The sequence below is a fragment of the Onychostruthus taczanowskii genome, unplaced genomic scaffold (assembly GCF_017590055.1).
Source record: "Onychostruthus taczanowskii isolate IOZ18803 unplaced genomic scaffold, ASM1759005v1 scaffold3, whole genome shotgun sequence".
NCBI lineage: Eukaryota > Metazoa > Chordata > Aves > Passeriformes > Passeridae > Onychostruthus > Onychostruthus taczanowskii.
Genome location: NW_024500349.1, coordinates 5,907,836 through 5,930,856, shown reverse-complemented (window position 1 = coordinate 5,930,856; position 23,021 = coordinate 5,907,836). Strand labels below are relative to the sequence as shown.

General features: G+C 34.6%; 1 protein-coding gene across 1 annotated transcript; it reads right to left on the bottom strand.

The window, feature by feature from the left end:
* Window positions 1-3,161: 3,161 nt before the first annotated feature.
* On the bottom strand, window positions 3,162-22,764 carry STAM (signal transducing adaptor molecule). The gene is made up of 13 exons (XM_041408577.1): window positions 22,685-22,764; window positions 16,223-16,298; window positions 16,042-16,137; window positions 15,368-15,514; window positions 15,011-15,101; window positions 13,835-14,027; window positions 13,367-13,461; window positions 11,938-12,026; window positions 10,290-10,377; window positions 7,911-7,965; window positions 7,425-7,578; window positions 6,734-6,909; window positions 3,162-5,619 (listed from the first exon to the last, which is right to left on the bottom strand). The coding sequence occupies exons 1-13, from the start codon at window positions 22,750-22,752 to the stop codon at window positions 5,370-5,372; spliced, it is 1,578 nt and encodes a 525-aa protein (XP_041264511.1). The 5' UTR covers window positions 22,753-22,764; the 3' UTR covers window positions 3,162-5,369.
* Window positions 22,765-23,021: the final 257 nt, after the last annotated feature.

Here is a 23,021-nt window from a genome sequence, read left to right as displayed (position 1 = left end):
TGTTCTATATTATTTTGTGTTGCTGTCATCAGAAATGAACTGTCAAGCTACCATAAAATCAGCTTATTCATCTGTAACCAACATCAGACAGTACAGACACAGTTGGTTCCATTTGTTCTTTAAAATCCCTTTAAAATACCGATGCTGTATTTACCAAAAGATAGAGGACATGCAGCATACTTGAAATAAGATCTACAATGGATTATCTGAGTTAGCTAAAGGAAATCAATGACAGATTGTTTTAAAAAAGATAATGTAATTTATGTGTAAGCATCAAACAAGAGCAAAAAACCTACAAATCCTCCCCAACCAGAACAAACAAAAACCCCACCTCCACCTCATCTGAAACCAGAAAACTTAAGTACTTCTAATAGACCTTGCTTATTGTATCTTTAAGTCCTTCCAGCAAAAGAAGCCCTTTTCAGATTATTATTCTATAAAATTTATAAATTGACTTTGCAACATAATGAACTAAATACTCCAACTTTAATATTTTGCATTCATACCAAAAACAATTAACAGTTTTTACAAATAGTGTTATTTACTAAAACAATTCTTGTACAACAGTGCAGTATATCTAAATATATACATATGCCAACATCAAAGGGAGCATTAAAACAAACAAAGCCAAACAAAAATGCACTTTGCTACTGTGTACACTTTATTAAAACCAAAGCAGACTGCAGCAGGTTTTTCTTTTTCGTGACATAGACAAAAATTATTTGGATTCCAGAAGAACATGCAGGATAGAACAAAAACTGCTACCACCTTTTTGCCAAGGAAGCAACATGAAAAGGGAACTTTAGATCTGCAATTTACATAGTAGCAAATGGAATGTTTTTAAACACAACCATCCTAATTTAAGAAACAAGGCTTCAAAAATGTACATAGTGTTTTTTACATACTGAAGCAAAAAGTTCAAATGTCAAGGCCTTCTCCATGCTTTCCTATGGTGTTGGACAGTGTATGTATGAAGGTCAGAACTTCACCGCAGCTGAAAATGAGAAAGGAGAAGCTGTAGTGTAGAGTTGATCAGCTTTACTAAGATTGAATAACAGAGTAAAAAATGATTCTGCCTGCCGTTGGCAATGAAGGTTTTTGTAACTTTTATTCTACCTTTATCTTTAAAAATGTATCTTCCAGTTCTTAACTGGAAAAATTATGCTCCCTTGTTATTTAAAACAGATACATACATGTTCTCCAAAGGAAGGTGCAGTTGTGTAATTCAAAGTGCCAGTGTAGCTGCTCTAACTAGAGATGACTTTTTTTCATTCTGTGAACCCCAGCAGAGAAGGAATAAGACAAGACCTTTGTATATAAAGACTGCACAGATATCTTTGAAATATAAGTGAAAAACAAAGAGACAATACTAAAAAAAATTGGAGAATGAGGTATTAAGCAGTTCTCCAGTGTAAATCTGATGTTCCTGCCATCTAGAGGAAATCAGAGAACTATAGTAGCAGCCTAGAGTCGATCAGCAAAATATGTAGATAGTACGAAAAGCAAATCTATCTCTGTTACATCTAACCATTTGCAATCTGGCAGAATTTTCTGAAGTTCAAATTTATTTCAGTTCTCCCTGCCTCAAAATTCATGAACAGTATTTTGACATAAATACTGTGACATGCTGCTCCACACCTGTTGAGAAGCATGCAGGAATTCTTACATTTTGCTCCTTTTTACTGCTGTCTCTATGTGCTTTGGCCAATGACATTACAGACACATTTACACAGCACCAGTTACTAAACAGAGTTGGGCAAATATATTGTGACTGTTCCTGCAGCTGCACACTCTGGAACACACTGCCATGATGTCAACACAGAAAACTTTAACATAGTACCCCAGTATTTTTCTTGGGAGGTGTTACAGTAAATCTTGACACCTTTGTTGTGCCCACATATATTGAGATGATACATATGGCTAAAAAAATTTTGCTTATAGAAGTGAAATGCACAAAAGGCACTTTCCAGAGTTTGCTCCAGTTCATGCTAACCAAGACACTGAAATGCCCCTTCTGAAGTTAATTAGCATTATTGTATTTCTTAATGAAAGGGTTAAGTAAAAAAGGGTTATACAAAATATCTGGAAGACATTTTAGCCTTAAACTGACAATTTACATGTAAAAAAACAAGACATTCAAAAATCAGGTCTTCTATTGGAACATGAATAACAATTCCAATGATTCCGTACTTTCAAACAGTTTACATTCTGACACTATTTAATTCCTAAAAAGCTTTTCCACACAGTAGCTGTACGTGTACTTTCCCCTGCTCACTAACATTTCAGTGTTCAACACCATAATAAGGTAGAACAAAAGTGAACTTGGTCAAAAAAAACGCATAAAAAAAGAATCTGAGAATAAATCATGGCAGAGAAGCACCAGCAATGGCATCTCCAGGTTCATTATAACAAACCAGCAAAGAGGAGGTGAACTGAAGTATCATTTCTAAGCTATAAAAGAGAATATGAGAGGATGACTGCAGGAATTCATGCAGTAACAGCATCTAGCAAAGTAGGAGAAGGCATCACTTCAGAGTATCAAGCATACAGGGCACAACCAAGGACATTTTCTGATAAAAAAATCAACATGAAGTAACACAGCTCCAAATTAATCTGAAAATTGCATGTGAAATGGAAAATGTAGGTTGCAACAGAAACACTAAGACTTGGAGCCTAAAATTATAGTGACGTACCCCACCAACTGTAGACAATGAACTTTGAATCAAAGTCAACTAAAATTCCCAGCCTGCTACAGGAGATTCCTTAGAGCAGTGACTTAAATAAAAGTATGAAGGAAAATAGAAATGTCTATCTTTTTTCACAACTTTCATTATATTGAATTTAAAGGGGCATTGAATTTTAGCAAGTGGAGGTTTTTTTCATGATGAACATGAAAGGTGATTTTAATTTTCATAAAAGTGGATGAATGACCAAAATAAGCAAGTTGGAGAGCAGAAAAACTGTGATGCACATAAGGGTTCAGTATTCCAATGAGAAACCAGGATCTAACATTTCTGTAAATCAAGGCAAAACTTCAAAAGTTTTAAAAACAATGACAGATTACTAACAAAATGTATTTTTTTCTGGGTCATTTTTTTCGGCAAAGCTTCAAAAGTTTTAAAAACAATGACAGATTACTAACAAATTTTTTTCTGGGTCATTTCTGTATGGAAGTTTCACATTAGGGAACATGTGACACAACATGTGAAAACCTAAGAATACAATTGTTAATATCAAAAAGACTACCTTGATTCTTCAAGCTTCTCCTTGAATCAGGGACTAAGAACAATGGAATAAAAAAAATTATTTTCACTTTTATGTATAAATTATACATTTCTATACATTGACTATCTGATTTTGGAATAAGACACCTAATGCACACAAAGAACACAATCTAAATTATACTACAAGTCCTTTCTAAAGACATCACTTCTTCAATCCATAAAAAGCCATCCATGACAGAGTATGTCAGATTATTTTTTTTTTCTTTAGTATTTCCTTTCAAATTTCACAGCCTTTTGTGGTCACACAAAGTACTGAAATAATTAATGACAGTTTTCAAGGATTCTTAAAAATTTTAGAGAAAACAAATACGTGAAAATCCTAGCATTAGATCAACCAGCTGGCTAGAACATCCCCAGCTGGAATAGATCAACCATGGGCACGTTTTGTAACCACCCCAGTCAGAAGTTATGCAAAGCAGTCACCTGAAAGTATCTGGCAGAACAGTGATGTCAATTAAAATAGTGAAACAAAGACATGTCAGGTAACTGTGAACAGATGCAGTATATGGGATAACAGAGCTCATTTTATAGTATAATGTACAATTGCAACATTTAATTCCAGAAGCATCACACTAAAATATAGTACACAAAACAAACAACTTCTGACATACACACAGGACTAAAACCAGATCTGATGTTGAAACCACCCAGCGCTCTAGTGGAATTAGAACTGCTGGAAAAGATGAAACCAGGATGCATTACAAGATGGACTACAAGCACAAAGTAACAACAGTCTTTATACAAGAAACTCTGCTCAAGCACACGTGAAATGCTGCCTTCCATTACCACATTTCTTTTGCAGCACCTCATTCACAGAAAGAAAATACCATGCTTTAAAAAGTTACTGAGGAACACAAGGGTTTAAAACAGGCTAATGCATGTTGCTGCAGAAGAAAATTTAAAGTAACCTAAAAGTGGATTTAGATGAGATGCCTCATGAACTACTCAAACTGTAGAAGGGCTAATAAACTTAAATGGTACAACTGGAAATTGAAACAGACATTTAAGGCAGAAGTGTTTGTGTTAGAACAGTAAACAGAACAAATTGTTAAGCAAGGCCACAAGAGATATAATGAAGCCCTGAAGGTTTGTTCAGCAAAGTAATTTACATGTCCATAATTCAACATGTTCTAATTAAGAAGACTTGAATAAAATAGTGTAATTCATGTTGTGTGTTCCAGCTTAAAACTCCATTGTTTCTCTTTCACATCAGTTCCTCTGTCTTTCTTTGGTGTAATCTCTACCAACACACACAGAATACAGTTCTGGTTCTCATTTTAAAAAACAACTTGGAAAAATAAATTACATGCTTCTCATGATAAAATGATGTTCTATTTCATGGTCCCATGATATGTTTAGCAGCCTCTGAATAGTAGTTTGAAGTTAGTAATTATGTCCAAAGCAGAATCATAATTTGCTGTTATCCCCCCAAATTATTTACTAGTTAACAAGTTTACTTTGGTAGATAAGCTATCTAATAGTTACGATACACTTTTGTTCAATTCAAGAAGTAGTGAAACTTAGTTAAGTTTATAAATTCATATATAGACCTTAGCTTGTAATTGTAACCATGACATGCCGAATTACTGTTTTTCCTGCACTGGAAAAAGACATTGCATCTGTCTTAAAACTAGACAAAACTATGAAATATGGTTGTCAGTTCATGATTAAAATTAAATAGTAAAGCAAATTATTTTTAAACATTGTGTTAAATATATTCACATGACCACCATAGTTATACGAAATGGGCACTACTGCAATCACACACTATATGTACATAACATATATGCCACAACAGTTTGCAATGGTTGAGTTTTCACAAACTAGCCAATTTAACCATACATAAATAATCTTGTACCAATTTTAGGCATTTTAAAAGGAATTAAATTTCCTAAATATATCAGTTCTTCCGCAAAATTAAAAAAAAATCCTAAAAAGTCAGTGCAAATTGAACTTGTTCACCAAGAGAGATTCTTATTAAGCTGAGGATAAACAGAGTTTAAGAGATTAAATGAAGGAACTCATAGAATCGCCAACCGCCTTTAGCAGAGGTTAAAGAAGATTAGGAATCAGAAGTCCTAGATCCTATAGCAGAGCCTTCTGTGAGTAACTGTGCTGTGGTTGTTGAGGTGGTGGAGGCTGTGGTTGTTGTGGAGGTGCTTGCTGACTGCCTGCTGTCTGTGGCAGAGCTGTAGATGATAAGTTATAGTTTGGCACCTGGGACATATTAGTTCCAGCATTCTGATAAGCAGCAACATCAACAGTACCAGGTGGTGGACTATACACTGAAGGCTGGTTAGAGAAGGTACTTCCAGCAACAGAACCAACCATTGCACTGCAAAGAAATAAAGAGAAAATATGAAAAAAATATTTAAAGTGCAGAATTAACAATTTACCAACAGAACAGCAACACTTTGTTTCTTCAGTTGTTGTATTTATACACAGAAAAACTCTGGACACACCGCAGATTTAAAACTGTAGCCAATGAGTATTCCCATTAAAACTCAAACACACTCTTCAGATTTAAACATACCAGTAGGTACACCCCATGGATTTAAAATGAGACCATGTATCTGTATTTCTGATTGATTTTAATTGCAACATGGAATACCATCTATCTTCCATTCTGTTCATGAAAACAAACAAAACCCAACAAACTCTTTTAAATAGCAAAACAAGTCAGATGAATATGCAGAAACTCATTATCATTGTATGCTTTACTATCCCAAATAAGTACCTTTGGGGACAAGGACTAACAAATACATTAATGACTCAGATGTCTCTCCCATCCTTTTAGAATAAAATTACTTTCCACAGAGAGTAAACAAAAACAAAAAACCCAAACAAACAAAAACCAATTAACAAAAACCCACAAACCTTTCCACAATATAGGTAACTTAACCAAAACTTAGCATCTTTGGCCACCCAGCCAATGCAAAAAGCCTCTTTTAGCTTCCTTATTTGGGCTCAGTCAGTATTCATAGCCCATTCACTTCTTTTCCCAAAATGAGCAGATTTCTCCCCATTCTTCTGTGGTAAGATATTTGACAAAGCAGCAGTAGAATTTATGCTCTCAGAAATTATGCAGAGCCAGCCAGAGCAGCATATAATCTTCACCATTAAAACTATATTAAAAGTTACTACTAATACTACAAAATCATGTCTGTATCATTTTCTCTATGTTTTTTATATAAAAAGTATAGAGCTATATATATTACATATTTTGTATACAGAAAATTAAAAACTACATAAAATTTTTAAAAAAAATTGAAAACTTAAGAAGTTTGTCAGGAATTTTTACCAAATACACAAAAACAATAAAAAGCACTCTGGAAAAGATTGCACTAAAATATCTTTCAGTTGTGTTTATAATTATACTTCTGTAATTTAAAAAAGAGTCTCTGTTTAAATTGATTTAAACTTGAATAAAAAAAAATGCTTAAAATTACTTTGTGTAAGACGTCTGTGCAGGCTGCCCAGGAATTACTGAGCTGGCAGATGGAGTAACTGTGCCTTGGCTGAGAGAAGGGAGCTGTTCTGGAGGAAGATTGTAACCTTGAATGTGGCCCATCTGTGCACTCCCTGCCACCAAATATGCATTACCTTGAGTTTGCCCTGGATAAACCTAGGAAGTTAAATAAAGCAGTATTAGAAATAAAATACAAGAAAATTTGCTATTTAATATCTGATTTAGAACTTAAAGACTTCTCAAATATTTTTGTTTCCTTTTTCTTTTTTTAAAATATCAGTGAAGAGCATTTAGCATTTAAATTACTGAAGTTAAAAATGGTAATTCTTTCATAGCATCATTTTCATGTTGAATTATCTATGACGAGATAGGGAGAAATGGTACACCTTTGGTTGTTTATTTTCTTTGACCCACTATGCAAAGTCCTGGCAATTTTTAAATTTTATGCTACTTAAAGCCCAGGATGGGCTTTTTCTTTGATCAAAAGGAACTGAACAGAAAAATACTAAAAGCATTAGAACCCACAAAAGAAGAGCATCCAAAGCTTGTGGCTGAAAACAAACTTTTTCATTTTTATTTTTTTACATACTGTGCAAAAAAATTAAGAGAAAACACTGCTCACTCAGAGAGAACTTGATAAGGTCAATGGCTATTAAAGGTTACATCCATACCTGAGAGCCAGAAACACCAGATGACGGCATGTAATACTGCTGGTTTTGTAGTTTTGCATACATGGAATACATTGGGTCCTCATTCATCAATTTGTTATACAAAGAAAGAGCTTCCATTGCTTTAACATTGAGCTCTGAAAGTTCTGAATGTTTCCTAGAAAATATATATTACAGTTAATCTTACAATTTAGATAACTTTATTATAAGACAGACAACACAGAGTAATTTCATGAAGTGTGTTAAGTAACATTTTTTTACTGCAAAGAGATGCCTGACAAGTGCCAGAAAGCCACATGGTACAACACTATAAATTGTTATGTGACTATGGGGAAAAAAAATCATCAGTCCTCTTCTCAGAGAAACTACTAATAAATACACATCTTTTCTTTGCCAGTATTCACAGAAATTAAGATATTATCAAGTAATAACTCTGGTTTCTAAGAACGAATTTTAATTTTGGTCAAAGCACATGACATTTCTTTTTACCTGTCTATATCCTCCAGTTTTTCATCTATGAGAGGTCCCATCTGGTGGCACATTGCTAAAATAGCAAGACATTAAAATATATCAGAGTAATAAACATTTCTATACTGCAAAGTCAGAAAGCAATTAAAAAATTAGCTAGAAATAGATGCTAGTCCAATTTTGTTGTAGTTCATTACTATAATTTGTGCGTCAAAAAATTTTTACTAACAGAGGTAGCGTCATGACCAATTTAAGAACGAGACCCAGCTAAAGTTTTCAGTACTGGTAGAATTTAAAAAGTATATTTTAAAATAAAAATAAAGTGAAACAAAACACATTTAACATCTAGGAAGTATAAAACTGAAATTATTTTGCATAAAAGGTTAATGTGAATTCAAAGGTGACCTCTTCTTAAAGGAAGGGGATTTGGCACTGCAACCTAGATCATGTGCACATCCAACTTTACCACAAGTAGACTATGAAAACAATGAAGGAGAAAACTGGTTGCAATGATTCAATCATCTGCACATCAAAGACACTAATTGCACATTAGTCTCACTAGAATTCTAACTGGGGGAAGGGGGTTTTTCAAACCACTGACATGTACAAAAAGCAACACAAAATCTTACCAGAATCAGAATGAAAAAGCATTAAAATAAAAATGCACCCCATGCCTCCCTTCAGCACAAGGACATGGGGCTCATCTGACTGCCAAGCAAACCACGGCTAATTAGCAGAAAGGCAGAGTTTGTAAAATATAAAATAAACAGACTCAGAAGCTGAAAGGGAAATTTCGAATATTAGAAATGCAGAAGGTCCTGAAAACATCTGAGCCATGATGAGTCAAAGGACATAATTATTGAGTTCCTTGAAGGCAAGTCCAGGTGAAAGAGGAGTTGTATGAGAGGTACCTATCTGCTTCTTTGAACCTGGGATCAGTAATACATTGGCAAAAGTGTTGGTAAAAGATGTAAAAGCTGTTCTGCCTGCTTTTATGTACAGCACAAAGTGTGGCAAAAGGCATGACAAGGATCGCTTAGATGTCTGTTAACCTGATGACGGCTCTGCTGCCAACCACAAACTCTGGGCTCCTGAACAGATGAGCTCTCCAGTTCAAAGACATTTGTGACTGGACACATGGATGGCAGAAGAAAATGAAGGGATTTTTCCATCAAACGTTGATCAGCATGTACCATCACTGGTATGAACCAAGGACTCAAAACACATCTACAGCAAAATTTTCAGAACCTACGCCAAAAACAGTAGTTTACCAAAACCTAATTAAGTGTAGCGCAAGTAATCTCGAATTAGCATTGTAGAACTATATGTAGCCATAAGTTTGGCAAGTGCTGTTACAGGTAGCTGGGGAGTAATCATCTGACTACACTACTGCTTTCAAATTCTAGGAGCAGTCCCACAGTTCAATATAAAATTCAGCATTGCTTTAATGATCTCACAGTGCATTTTGAAGCAACTCCTAAAGTAAGCCATATCTGTAGGCTGGTTGACCAGCATACCTTTAATTTCTCTGCCTCTGCCCTGGATCAAATACAGGCAATCTGCTTCTTAGATAACAGCCTCTATACCTATATTTGGGACTTGAAAGAATAAAACCAGTCACGTTTCTTTTCACCTCTCTTTAGTTTCAGTGGAACTAGAATATGTGCAGACATGTTGCTGATGTGAGTTTCTAAAACAGGATTCATTTACAGACATGATGAACCAAATGGGTGTGGAAAGACGGGAGATATCTAAAAGTTTACAAACCTATTCATTTTTTAATTATTAACTTCTAGATAGATGTAGAAACTGCCATTTTCTTAACAAAGTCTGGTGTCATCTGAATTAACAGTTTAAGCCTATGTTGTGTCTTGTAATTGGGAAGTTTCCTTTCTTCCTTTTTCAAATTCCATTTTAAAAATTTTGGTCCATCTATCAGCCTAGGTAAAATGATCTATAATATCTCTATGAAGAAGCAGTCTAAACAATGACTCAAAGAGAAGATTAGTTTGTAGCACTCTATGAGTTATTTGTTAATATGCAACTCCTCCACAAATACACATGAAAGTGAAAAGCATGTGGCACACCCACAGATCTATTCTAATCTCCCTAGTATTTCTGCTTCCTCTCATGGAATCTTCCTGACACTCCCTTTGCTACTCATGCTGTGCTACCCTGTGAAGGAAAAAATGATGAATGAATATGACCAAATTAAGTATTTATGTGTCTTGAAGAGGGTAAATAGTTTGAGAAGATAATTATGGCTCAGGCACTTTTCTCAGGCATGCTTCTCACATGTACACGAAGCTGAAGTAGTTTCAGCTTAGTTTCAATTTGCATTGATACAGAAAATTACCAGTGAGGAAAACAACAATGAAAAAACTCATTCTTTTCTGTTACCCTCAAGATGAAGCAGTTCTGGGAGGTCTGGCTGGTCATCAGATGGATCAGCACTTTGTAACATCTGCAAAAGTTGGTCCATTTTATCCTGAAACACAAATTGTATTATTAGGGCAAATGTGGCAGCAAGGGAATTAACACTTCCAGGATAGTGAATTAAAGCCGCTGTTCAGAACAGCCATTTTGATCTCTTGGCGCTTGAGAATCAACTAGACTAACTTTAAGAAAATGCAAATTATACATGCTACTTTACATGAATGAAGATGCTCGAACAAGGAAATGCTAAATAAGAAAAAATAGTGGTAACAAGTGGAATGTCCTTTATTCCTAAAAGTCCTTCTGAACATGTATTGTTTTCTGAGCAGCTCCTATTTTTCCAGCCTAGATATTACATATGCAATACCACCACCTAGTGGGATTGCTGGATATATTTTGACAGAATACATTGAGAAAGTACTTCAAATTCACTGAAAAGCAATTTTAAGTGCATGAGGCCTGTTCAGTACAAGCCATGTCACTACCAATGTAATGAAATGTTGTTTTAAGATAATGTTTGGAGGCATCTTAGGATTTACTTCAGAATAAGTTGAGCTTGAGCAAGGAGTTTAAGTGCAACCCTTTTATAATAAAAACATCAAAGGTTAAAAAACAAACAGGCATAAAGTCTTTGAAAAATATGTCTTGGACTGAAGTATATTGGTTAAAGTACCAAAAACATTACACTTAAATTATTTTTAATCATTTATTAGCTGAGCACTATCAAATAAATAGCCTTTTTCACATTGAGTTATATAGGTTGTATGAAAGTAGAAAATCATGCTTTGTCCTCCTTAAACCATGGAAAGGTTGGAAAAAGTCAAATTAACTACTTCCTTAAAAATTATACTGTGGCCAATTTAAAAACCAAAGAAGACACTAAAACAAAAATCAACAATGGACTCACAGACAACAAAAGCTGGAATGCACCTCAACACAGGCCTCAGATAATCTATTTCAGCAGGCTACAAACTAGTATCTCCTGGGAAGAAGAGTTTTTGAGGTGGGACTTCAATAGGACTTCAGGAAGGCAGTAACTGATTTCTCATTTCAAAAAACAATGACAGAACCCAAGCTGAGGTAAAAAAAAAAGAAGGGGGAAAAACTTCCTGGACTGAATGTTCCTGGAAACCCTATAGGATCACTGTGGTGAGATTGTAAATATCTTACTAAATATTACTTACACGGGAACAGAATTTCAGACTTTTCAGGGACAGAAAGAGGGTAGACAGTGGTAGTTACACTGGAAATAAATCTAAGTGAGCAGTCAAGATGGGTATCTCTATGAAGTACTGAAGTACTTCAAAGAAAATCTGAAAGTAGATGTGCCACTCAGCACGAAGATTCTAGCTTGGAAGTAAACAGATGTACAACCCTCAAGTAGGGTCCTAAATGGAATGCAGCTCCAAAATCAGTTTCAGAAATTCCTAAAAAGTTCAAGACTCTTAAAGAAAAGAGAATACTGAAAATGTTATTTATTATTTTAAAGAAAACTCTCTTTCCATGCTCTTTTTATCACACTTTTGAAGTATAAGATGAAAGGGTTAAACATGATATATTTAAATGTCCCAGCAGTGCATTTTATACCAATCAGTATTTTTGCCATGCTTACTTCATCAATATAAACTGGTTCTGGCTCAGGTTCTATTGTCTCTACTTGAACTTCATCACTGAACTGCACTGTTTTCTTCTCAGCTTTCACTGTAAGATAAACAGCCAAGTTTAATTTTATAAAGAAAAAATAAACAATGACATAAATATTATATAAACTATAGTTTATAGGTTCCTTGCATTTGAAATCTCTACTGTGACAATTTTAAAAATTAGTATTTTATTGACATTTGAAAGCCACAGACCTAAATAATTTTCTGATCTGTAAATCACATTGTAAAAAATAGATCAGTTCACACAAGCTCAGCAGAAATATGATTTAGCAAGCAAATGGCTATAGCATTGTCTCCCTACAAATAACATATATTAAAAAGTCATCAGGATAAAAGACTTGGAAAGAATGATTGGAAACAATAGGGCTACCAAGTCAAGTTTAAGATAAAATTGATAAAACAATCTATGACAAACTGAGCCTTCTTTTCTCCAAAGCAAAGCCTACAGTGGAAAGGTCTCATGTTTCTCTATTCCTTCATCACCAAATCCTATATGCAAAGGATCTCATTCCTCTATAGTGGAGACTAGCATAAAAAAGCTCTATATTTAGCAAAAAAGCCAAATATGACTCTTGTTAGATAGTCTTAGCATAGCACAAATGACTGGTAGAGCATGCAATTCTGCTGACCTGCTCATCCTTCTAAAAAAGCTCTATATTTAGCAAAAAAGCCAAATATGACTCTTGTTAGATAGTCTTAGCATAGCACAAATGACTGTAGAGCATGTAATTCTGCTGACCTGCTCATACTTCCAACACCCTCAAACTGAGATCACAGAAGATTAATCTTACAAACCCATGAGATTTACAGAAATCAGCTCTAGAATCTGGAAGTCTTACCTAATATTTAATATTTTATTAAATATTTAAAGTAGATTGGATGTATCTAAATAAGCTGCATGCAGAAAATCCCTCTGTCCACTATGCACATGTACATATCTACAGTAGTTGGGTTTCTTGAACAATTTGAACACTGGTAGTCTGTCTCCAAGTCCTATCTGCCATGGGGCCTTCATTTTCATCTCAGTTAGACATGCACCATTGAACAACTGGACAAAAAAGTAATTTGGAAAAAAAGCTGCTGTTGCCCATGTTTATTTAGGTGTTAATGGAGTGATTTCATGAGTCTTAAAAAACCTCCTGACAAAGGCAGCAGCAGACAGCAGCATTTTTCAGCAGGTTCATGATTAAAATAAAATAGTAAAACAAATTATTTTGCAAAGACAATTTGGGCAACTTATGATAGCATAGCAAGGGCTCCTCAGTTTTAATTCAATTATCACATTCATTTTCAACTTGACTCCAGCATAAGGGAAAGGAAATCACCCATGAGCCACGGCAGAGTTAGACATATATACAGAAATGTAAAATTACTTACTCATTTCAGGCTCAGCAGAAAGATCAGCTGTTACAAAATTAGATGGAAATAATCCTATACCCTGATGAGTTTCACCTTTCCACCAATTTGGATCACTAAAGATTAAAAAAAAAAAGTAAAGCCCCCATACATCAGAAATCACATACTTACATGGAACTTTCCTAGGAATTGCACAGTAAAGGCTTTTATATCACTAGCACATAAATATAACTTGCATATATGCAGAAATCCTTACACAGGAATTTTTATGTAAATACATTTATTTGTAAAAAAATTGAAAAGATAACAAAATAAAGTATTAATACAAAAATTAAGTATTAATTAATTAAGTATTAAGTACAAAAAGTATTGATACAAAAAATTTCCATTCATTGTATTTCAGGGTATGCTTCTACATAGAAGATATAATTATTTCGAGTTAATTTTTACAGTTTAACATAATTCTAGTAGGTTTTCTATATAACTTACCTGTCATCAAGTATAGTTATAAGTTCTCCAGCTTTAAAAGTTAGTTCATTATCTTCAGCAGCCTCAAAATCGTAGATTGCACGAACCTTTCGGCCCTCATGTTTGTGATTTGTTAAAAGGCTTGAGGTGCTTGGATACAAACTGGAAAGTGTTGTTTGCTGTTGCCTTTGTTCTTTTAGTGACAGCTCAATAGCTACAAAAGAACAGTTATTCAGATGAAAATTCCCTATAAAAATGGGTTGATTGATATGAAAATTTAATTCAGTGAAAACTTTTAGTATAGTTCTATTCCTGTTGCATTTTAATGACTTTATGTCTTTCTCTTAGAATTAATGGTAAATAACAAAGAGAGCAGAATTCTGCCTATGGATTTACTGAGCCTTCCAACATGGACAGGATGAATAAATAGCATTTAAGAACAAAGAGAATAACTCCACAAAGTCATCAAATTTTTATTATTGTTACAACCTTAAACTGATGTAAAATATTTACATTCTTATTTTACATCTTACACCCTGTTGAACTTTTCCAGATTGCTTGAAACATTAAAAAGTACATCTATTCCAGTGCACACTGGTTCTCTGTTAGACAGAAGCTCTTAGCCTGGATTCACAGAATCAGATTTACACAGATTGGCTGAGGTTGGAAGGCACCTCTGCAAGTCATCTGGTCCAATCCCCTCTTCATGCAGGGTCACTACAACTGACTGCCAACGACAATTTGTTCACATCTCCAAGAATAAAGATACCATGACATCCCTGGGAAACCTGTGCTAGTGCTTGTTCACCTTTACAGTAAATTCCCTCCTTAATTCATAATTAACACAATTATTTTTGCTTAAACAAGCAAAAAAAATTGCCCCTTCCTTTATTTTCCTCCCTATCATTTCCTTGAATAATTTCACATTTCTGGGTCATTTTCAATTAAGCTTGACTGAGCAGAGAAGTTTCACTCATATTAAACGCAGCTCAAGTTTACAGAAAAAAATGTTTAAGAAGGGGCAGCGTGGACACAAAATTATGAAACTCATGCAGATATGCTTTTGAGACACAGACCACTTTAAAAGTAGACTTTGGTGGGTTGACTATGGAAGAAACCATTAATAACACATACAGATTGGCTACTGTTCATTTAAATAAATCAATATGCATCATGACAGCAAATAAACGCACTCACCTTTAGCTAAATCCTCCTCTTCCTTTTTGGTGGCTACCGTACCAGGATCTTTGGCAACTAGAGCTGGACTTGCTTTTGCCTGTTCAGCAGCCTGGTCAAAAATAAAAGATGCAAAAATTAATCCAACAAAAAATTGACAGTGCATTAAGTTCACCATTTTGCTTTGTATTCATCTGCCACATAAAAATCTAAAATAATTTAGAGCATTTCACTCCACAAAGTCTTTTATTAAGACAAGGTAGCTTTCATTTTGTTTGCCAAACATTTTAGAATTCAAGACTACAAACTGTAAAATACAGAGCTGAGGATAAAAAGGATTTGTGACACTTTGAGAACAAACACAAAAATCCAATATACCTGTGAACCAATAGCTGGGAAAGTAACTCCTTGCTCCTTAAGGTTTTTTATCATAGCGGATATTAAACTAAGCTGTGGGTCATTCTTGAATTCATCAGTCCATTCCACCATAAGGGCTTTCAGCTTTTCACAAACTTTTGGATGACCCTGCATGGACAGTAGAAACTAGTTAACTAATGTAAGAATCTGACCTTAATTTCAAATAACTGCATGTTACTGTCAATATAAAACATACAGATACCTTACTTTGTAGTCAAGTTTAGCACTCAGTCTTTATTAGAATAGTAAAATAAATAAAGGCAGAATACATCAGCATTTTGTTTGTGCCAGTACAGTATGTGCTTAATAAAATAAGATTACATAGAACCCCCATTCTATCTCCATTTCATCATATTTGTATTTAATGTTTTACTGATGTTATTTAAAGTGAAAATATAATAGCTTATTTATAAATTAACACGCCACACCTCGACCAGGCAGAATACCTTTGTTAACTAGTATGAAGTGGCATTCAGGAAGTTCTGACAGCCACAGTTTTTACCGTAATCTTCTCTCCTTCCCCTCCCCACTCTTTCCAGTCCTCTAAAAGTAGATTCTATTCCACTACAGATTACCCCAACTCTCTATCTAATTTCACTTACAGGTGAAATGTAAAAGTCAATGTAATACATTACCTTATTCAACACATTGCTTACTTCACTGGCAAAATCTCTTGAACAGACTTCTAAATGAAAGATTTTGCCACAGTTTGATACACATGCTCCTAGAAGCTAATGAAAGAAAGATTAAAACTTAGAAATTTTTTTGTAATATAACTTTTAAGGAAAAAAATGAACTACGTTTAAAAGAACCTACTGTTAATGCTTGCATAGCGACGTGCGGATCTTTATGGTTCACTCTCTTCATAATAGAGCGGAGGCAGTCTTTAGGCCTAAAAAACACAAGACAGCTTCAAAAATATGGAATGGAATGAACATTCCCCATTGCACACATGACAATGCTGACAACATACAGATAGCAAGAGCTCCTGAACACCATGAGTAAATTATTTAGTAGCTTATAATTTAAAACAAGAACATTCAAAAATAAGTTAAACACCATAAACAGTTAAACACCATTTCTATCTGTAGGACTATATCTCTAGGATGTATCTCTCTTAATTATCAAAATCTCTCAGTAATTTATATTATTTCTTGTACTTAGAGCGAATTACTGTAAATACTCCAGAAATGCATAAAATCCCTTACAATTAGAGAACTGGAATTCTCTGCAGTCCATGCACCTACTCCTCTATATTTCAAATATATATGCAAGAACACTTCCTTACATACTGATTTACCAACACCCTTTTGCTACTTTTGACTTATCACCATATTCCTCAGAGTCTCTATTAATCTACAGAATAACATTTATAAAGAAGGCATGTAATGAACCAATAATATCTAAAAAAAAATCTGTTAGACAATCTACATCAAAATTTCAAAACAATTAAATACCTATGTTGTGGTAGATAGAAACAACATGAAAAGCAACTTCAACAAAGAATTTGAAAGGGGACTTCAGAAAGTTTAGCATGTTAAAATCTATGTGACTTTCTGATACTTTGTTCCATCTATAAAGTAGGAGAAAGCTGAGCCAGGCTGAGGTAGGAATTGTCAAGGGCATACAATCATTATCTGTTGAAGAGCCCTGGAAAGATAACCCTGGAAGAGGGTAAGTAGAGAAGGAGGAAAAGAGAAGGTAAATCTAAACTAAGATTTTACACACTGTTTACAGAGTTTACACATTTATAGCATGGTTGTCTTTGGAAGCATAAGTATTTTTCTGTTGAACTGATATCCAAAAACTAACATGAAACTCAAGTATAAGTTACACTACTGCTTGGCTATACTATATTTGGCAGTGTCTACATTTTACAGAAATGTCCACCTCATATTTAGTGGCACTAATTATAGAAAGTGCTGTCATGCAGCACAAGTACATATCATTCAGTGTATACCTTCATATACCAATTATCACAGATGAAGGCAAGTACTACTTTTTATCTATTAATTATCCAAGACTTCTCATATGTTCACTTTAACTGAGAAAGAATACAGACTAAAATTGTTAGAAATAACTGCTTTCTTTAACCATTAGTTTATGATAGGATTAACAATGTGATATGATTGCAAGCTCAAAAAAGTACTTGCCCATTGTGAAGCCAGTATTTATAAAGGCAGGATCAAGAGCTTAGCAGATCAAGAACAGGATCATTCGCCTATGATGTTTTTTACAAAGGAATCCAAAGTCTTATTAAAAGTAACAAGAAAGCCTCAAAGCCAAATGATCATCCACATATCTCAAGCAAAATCTACTTGTTCATATATTTAAAAGAAATTATCAATACTTGAGTGTTAAATGTTTTTAAGTACTCAAATGTTTAAAATAAGAAATCTTTTGATTACATGTAGGTAAAGAAAATAATCCAGGTGTACCAATCTTTAGTCACACAGAGTAAGAAAACCTATTCTAGACAGGCCTGTAATTATTATTTTTACTTCTAATTAATTCATCATACAACTTAGTGTGTAAATTATGAGAAGCACTATGCAGAAACCAGAGGGAAGCATGCACTCTATGAGTGTAGAATTCTATCGACTTATTAGGCATCTCTCCAAATTGTACTATATAAATATTTGGCCACAGCTCCACTCCAATGATGTTATGATCATAATTTCAGAGGCATCACAATGAGTAGTAATAACAAATAAGTAGGGTGAAAATATGGCAAGATACAATAGAAGCTCTGTATCATATGTGGCATCATATGGTATCATAAACAAATTCATATAGAAAATACAACGAATTTTAGGTTTCTTTTTAGAAAGTAGAAAAAAAATCTGATTGTATTTTATTTAACAAGGGCACAATTAGCAGCATTTGCAATCTAAAGTACTACTCTGCACAAAACATTTCAGATATGTTCAGGAATTTATTGTTTATTTACAGTCTAAGGTAACTCAGTGGGACTCAGCTTTCCTTCTTGCTTCTTCAGAAACAGACTGGTCACAAAGCTTCCTGGTCAGCCTGCTAGACATACACTGCAATTACAATGCAAAATGCTACCGAGATTGCGTAATGTGAGGGGGAAAAAATGGAAGACACATCGGAAAACTATCAAGTAAGCAATTTTGCTGTTCTCTCTTGCATGAACAGGCACAAAAACAACCAAAGAAGAAACAGCTAACCAGAACACTCACTTGCTGAGAGAGTGATTAATCCTACAGGAATCAAGACAAAGTTAGGCAAGCAGCAATATGGACAAACCATTTCCCAATGACAATTTTCCAATACCCACCCCAACAGAGAGTGCTGCAATGAACCTTTCTATTTTCTCAACCCTTGATGTGCCTCTCAGCCACTGACTCCATTTTTTTTCAGCCATCTTTTTTTTTATTGAGTAACTTTTCCAGAAAAAATCTGAAGTTGTGAAAGTTGCAATGTAGACTGATACGTCTCATGAAATAAACAGTACAAGTGTCTCAAAGCCAAATGCAAACCCGATTGGAGTTAGGAACTGACTAGCACTGAAATGACTGAAAAAGGGGGGCCATCTTTGCTAAAATACACCATACCTGTTCATTAATTTTCCTTTTATTCTGTTTAATGAATCATTCAAATTTTTTAATGTTATTTTATTCTGAGATGATAAACTATAGATTCAGTTTTGTAAGCATTTTCATTGCAGAAAAGCAACACTATGCAAAAATCAATGCTTTTCCTGCATTTAAAATGCCAGTCAAATATACAATCATAGAACATCCCAAGCTGGAAGAGACCCCTAAAGACCACTGAAGTCCAACTCATGGCCCTGCAAAGGATAGCGTGAACAATCACTACTTGTGATTAAAATTTTAAAAATGTTAAAAATGAACAAGTTTTCAAGAATGCTGTACAAAACCAGGAAACAGAAAGGATTGCCTCTAACAGTAAAACTTTTGTTTTAATCATATTTTTATGCTGAAAAGGCAACTTGTTCATTGAGCTAATATTGGCAAAAAACAGGATGCAAACAATGTGATGTGCAACTGCTGAGCTGTATGACTTCCTAATGGAAATTCAGAGATTAAACAAAGTATTGTCTCATCATTAGACAAATTTTAGATCACCTATGACCCTGATATGAGAAACATGCAGAAAATGTTAATTCTATACTACATAGAGTGGTATTTAGTATAAGCTATTGTAAACAAGTCATATTGTTTAAAATATTGACATATTTTCTGTCTTTCCTGTGTTTTCTACAAAAATGTTAATAGCAACTCTGATTTTGAAATTCATAAAAAACAGAGAAAATAGCAAAAGAGAGGGATTCAGTGGAATTCTACCTTGCTAAAAATCTGTTCTAGCTGTTTGGATTAAAGGAAGCACGATAACATTTTCAGCAATTTGCAATTCTTGGTATGGAAAGTATAACAACATAAAAAATAACAGTAGCAATTATGTTATGGAACTGTAACTAATTTATCTTATGAGAAAATGCAACACCTTTGTAGCGTAACAGGTTTCCAACAATTAATCAGGATACCAACAAGTTTGCAGACAATGTGCTGTACCAGAAGCGCTACTTAATGAATAAGTGTTTTTTAGGCTGCTGTGGCTTCAGGTGTAAGGCAATCCACATCTAGAATGCTGCAGGATGCAACGGAGCTTACAGACTAGTACAAAGAAAATCCACAAAGGAGAGATTTTTGCAATCTAAACTTCTGCCAAGAACAGTAACAAACAGCTTGTACTGGAGCAGAATTGGTTAAAAGATTAAAGCTGATCCCAGCTAAGAAGACTTGCATCCTTGTCAGAGGAACTTAGACTGCAGGAGAATTTCAAACAGCTAAGCATATCTCACTTAAACTTCTTAATGGGAAACACTGTCTTGCTTTACCTTGCTATTGTACAACATAATCCATTAAAAACAAAGAAAACCCACTCTCAGCAAGTTTTAACAGAATCTGAATTTAAGCAACAAGTCCGCTGGCAGCCTATTACAAGCAGGATAAATATTACAAAGGTTAAAGTCCCACTTTTCTAAAACAATTTTATTAAGAAAAAGATTAAAATACAAACACGCAGAAGAAAAAGACCAAAACCAACACAAACCTTAGAAATCCTAAGAGGAATTTAACTGCACATTACCAGAAGATCTCTTGATTTATCAGTACTGCTGTCTCTTGCAGCTACACACATTAGAGCACTGTTCAGACTATGTTGCTGTGAGAGTAAATTTCATCTGTGGAAAGGCTTTCAGTGATCAAATAGAATACTGAAACATTCAATAATATAGTAACTGTTACAAGTTTGGCATCAACATGCTCAAGGAATAGAAATGCATTTTTACATATAGAGACTAATAGGAAACATTATTAACAAGTTGCCAGCTGTTATCTTAACTATAGTTATACACAACAGCACAGAAGTCTCAATATGCCGTGCTATTTTTATATACTCCTCCAGAGACCGTCTCTAATCCCAAGGAATAAGTTTATTTGCAAACCAGTCCTTGGGAACAAAAGTCCCAGGTGGGACTTTGCTGTCTGGCATCTCATACTGATTCTGGCAGTTCTACAAGGCAATCCAAGTCATTCTCAGAGAAGCCTTCCACAGCATCAGTGACAAAACTTTCTTCTTGAGTTTATTCCACTCCTAAATTTTTACAAGAAATGCTTCAAGAAGGTGTATTTAATACTAGTCTTAATACTACACTGACTGAAAGCACTATAAATATTCTGAAATTATGTCTTTAAACTGTATTTTTAGTTGCTAGTTCAAATTATACTTTATCTTTTCTTGTCCAAGAAGGAAGTTCATGCATAAATTCTATGAAAGAGCTCAGTAAATAATCAAAAATGGAAACATTAACAGCCCATGTTAAGATGTGTTTAATTTAGTATCACATCTCCAAAATGTACATTTTTCAAGACCTGCTGACAGAGAATAGCTTCTAAAAACAAGAAGAACAATCACAAAGCCTTATTGTTTTCTGTAACAAAGACATTGGCGGTCTGATGGTGAGAGCAATGGAGGGCAGCAGATGTTTTATACCTTGGTTTTAGGAAATTTTTGACATACAGCTGAAGCCCTTGTAGTGTCCTTATCACACAGCTGGATAAAGGTGGGTATAAACAGCTCCTAGGCTCAAAGAGTTGTCACTTGTACTGCAAATTCCAGCTAGCAGGCAGTATCCTTCAGGGATTTCTGCTTGAAGCAACAGTGCTCTCCGTAACTTACTGACCAGAGCAAGCTGAAGGGGAACAATCAGTACACTAGAGTCCATGGCTAATGTTCAGAGGGACCTGGACAGGCTGGAGAAATGGGCAGACTGGAAGTCCAATAAGAACAAGGATAAGCTATTGCGTTTTAAATGAAGAAAGGAGCTGACCACATGGACAAGGTTAGGAAAGTGAGCCTTTCCAACAAGATCAGGAAAGTGAGCCTTTCTCTCCATTCTGTACTTGTAAGATTCCATCTGGAGCATTTTGTCCACTTTGGAGCTCCCCAGTGCAAGAAGGCTATTTACCTAAGTCCAATAGATAGCTGCCAGGATGATCAGGGAGGGTCACATACAAGGAAAAGATGGGAGAGGTGCTTTCAGCTTTGAGAAGAAGAGCCACAAAGTGGGGCTTACTGCTTTCAACAACCAATTACTCAGAGTATACACTGAAGATGCAGCCAGATTCTTTCTTAGAGCTGCACAGTCACAGGACAAGATACAACAGACAAGTTAGAACAGTAAAAATTGCAAACAGATTGCAGAATTATTTTTTATTTCCTTACTTAGTAAGTAGAACTAGTTAAATACTGAAACACGTTGCCCACAGAAGTTGCAGAACCTTTGACCTTGGAGGCATTCAAGACTCGACACGGTCCTGAGCAACTTGATCTAATTAGACCTGTTTGAAGCTGGGGGGGTTGGACTAGATGACCTCTGGAGGTCACTTCCAACTTAGATTACGATTCTGTAAGAAAAATGCCTCATGAAGCCTCCTGGGTTTACAGGGATACGGCTAAAACATATCAATTTATCTGTTACACTGGTGAAAAGCTGCTGTACACAAGTCCTAATTTTAACGCATCAACCAGTATATCCAAAGTAAGGATTGCAAAATATTTCAGCAGAAACCCCATACATTTTCCTTTTACTTGTAATTAATTTAAGCTAAATTCAGCTGTTGCAGAAGTTTATAAAAGATAACAAAAAATTCATTCCTCTTACCTGGGTATGAGACTGAAATAAGAGAATTAAAAACATTTGGGGAGGAAATTCCTGAAGTTACTTACCCTGTGCGTGACTGTCCAACTTTATCACAGATGTCTAAGATGAGGCCCCAGTCCTCTGCAGTATTCATCTCACTGGTTGCTTTCTCTGATAAATAAAGTATAAGTAAATCAAAATACAAATTTAAAAAAATATTTTTAATTGTCAACAAAGATGTTGACGTATATTACCTCTTTGTATATTTCTAAATGTATGAAAAATCCCTATACTTAATAAAAATCATATATTAACATTGTTGTATCTAATTATTTTTAATTTTCTAATGTTCACTTGTGACCATTAATTTTAATTAATAGAAAAACATATTTTAGGGTTGTTTAACCACATCATAAAGGTGCA